Raw genomic sequence first — 2,033 nt, 5'->3', positions numbered from 1 at the left:
CAAACAAAACCCCACAAATCCCCCCTGCCCTCTTTTTGTTTTAATTTATTGGTTCAAACTCTGTGAGGTGTGTAAGAGTGTAAATATGTACGTGTGTCTGTATGTCTGCAACCATCCTAAGGGACTCTTGGAATAAAGACTCTGGTTGTCGTTGGACCTGAATCCAGCTCGTCCTTTCCAAAGCTGGGAGGTTTTCCAGCAGCCTCTGCCCACGTGAATGTTCCCAAAAGCTTGGGAAGAGGAGAGAGGTTTCTCTTCTCCCTCTYCCCGTGCAGCAGGGCTGGGTACAARCTAAAGGAGGGGAAGAATGGGGAAAAAAGCCAAATTTGCAGCACTTCTGGGCATGTGGGAGTTGAGGATGCTCAGAGCAGTGGCTTGGATGGGACATTGGGGACAAAACCTTGGAGCCTCTGCCTGGACCGAGCCCTTCCCAGGCCAGTCCCAGGAACCACGGTTGTCCCTGCAATTTTTGATCCTCACAGCCCTCCCAGCACTGCYCTGTCCYCATYCCACTCCCTGAACTTCCCTGGAAGCTTCCTGAGGTCTGTGGCCACCAAACCGGCTCCTGAGTCACCTTTTGGYGCTGTCACCACCCGCCCTGACCCCTCTGTCCTGTCCCTGCACCTCTGGTCAGTGCCCTGTGGTCCAGGCAATGCCCACCCCCAGCTGCTGCCCCTTCCCAGCCCCTCATCCTGCCTGGCTGGACCCCAAATGCCTTTGGGGTGTGCTGGGGATGGATGGGGAAGGGGTGAGGAGTGGTGTAAGGGCATGGAACGTGTATTGGCACGGCACGGCACGGCTCGGCATGTCCCAGCACGGGGAGGGCAGGGCTGGGACAGACAGCAGGAGGAGGTGGAGTTATCCCTTTGTCCCGGGAGCTGGTCTGACAGGAATCGGGCCAGCAGGAGGGTGGCTCTGGTGGCTCCGGTGGCTCCGGGGTCCCAGTCCTGTCCCTGCTCCCCCCCGGACGYGTTTGGAGCYCGATGGGGCTGAGGACAGGGCWGGGCAGGGCAGGGCAGACCCCCGGGGCATCGCGGGGCTCGGATGGGCTGAGCCGGACCCGCTGAGGATGTGCCAAGTGGGTGAGTCCGGCTGTGGGATCCCAACGGGAGGGCTCCATCCCTGCCCTGCTGCGGGGGAAACTGAGGCAGGCAGGGAGGGAGAGGGGTTCTCATGGGATCGGGGATGGAGCTGGGCTGAGCTCGGGGGGTGTTTGAGGGTGGGTTCCAGGGGGGAACAGCCCCAGAGTGGATTCCAGGAGGGGGAACAGCCCCAGGGTGGGTTTTAGGGGCAGGAAAAACCCCAGGATGGGTTCCAGGATGGGGAACAGCCCCAGGGTGGGTTCCAGGGGGAAACAGCCCCAGAGTGGATTCCAGGAGGGAGAACAGCCCCAGGGTGGGTTTTAGGGGCAGGAAAAACCCCAGGGTGGGTTCCAGGAGGGGGAACAGCCCCAGGGTGGGTTTCAGGAGAGGGAAAGCTCCCCTCAAAGTCCCCGGTGCCAGAACCCAGCCCTAGAAATGCTTTTTAGGGCCAGCTGCCCTCCCAGTGCTCCCTCATCGCTCCAGGGAGTTCCAGCCCTTCCCAGCCCCACAGAGACCCCCGGGCCCACACTCTGTGGCCCCACACCTTTGCCCCAGTCCCAGCAGAGCCAGCTGGAGCTGTGGTTTGCATTCCTGGGCTTCCCCATCACCTCCTGCCTCATCCCTGCCACCTCCTCTGGGGCTGTCCCCAAACGCCCCATTCCTGTGGCCCATGGGGACATCACATGGGTGCTGCCACCCCGCAGTGTCCTCTGCCCTGCTCTCAGGTCACCTGGATCCCGGCGGCCACCGAAAGGTGCTGATGAAAACGGGGCTCATCCTCCTCATCCTCGGCCACCTCAACTTCATCAGCGGCACCCTCGTGCACGGCACCGTCCTGCGCTTCGTGCTCAGGGCCCAGGATGTCACCTCCCTGCACTACGGGGTCACCAACAGCGCCTCTGCCATCGCTGCGCTGCTGGTACCGCTGGGACAGGGGCTGGGGGCACGGGG

General features: G+C 62.2%; 1 protein-coding gene across 1 annotated transcript; it reads left to right on the top strand.

The window, feature by feature from the left end:
- Positions 1 to 840: 840 nt before the first annotated feature.
- Positions 841 to 2,025, top strand: TMEM54 (transmembrane protein 54; the record flags this gene model as incomplete). The annotated part of the gene is made up of 2 exons (XM_057385082.1): positions 841 to 1,082; positions 1,808 to 2,025. Coding segments are annotated over exons 1-2 (231 nt in total), but the record flags the coding sequence as incomplete, so codon positions are not given.
- Between the last annotated feature and the right edge of the window lie 8 nt (positions 2,026 to 2,033).

This window comes from Malurus melanocephalus, unplaced genomic scaffold (assembly GCF_030028575.1).
Source record: "Malurus melanocephalus ecotype Western Australia unplaced genomic scaffold, MMel_1.1 scaffold_780, whole genome shotgun sequence".
Taxonomy (NCBI): domain Eukaryota; kingdom Metazoa; phylum Chordata; class Aves; order Passeriformes; family Maluridae; genus Malurus; species Malurus melanocephalus.
Note: the sequence above shows the minus strand (reverse complement) of the source record. Positions and strands in the feature narration are given on the sequence as shown.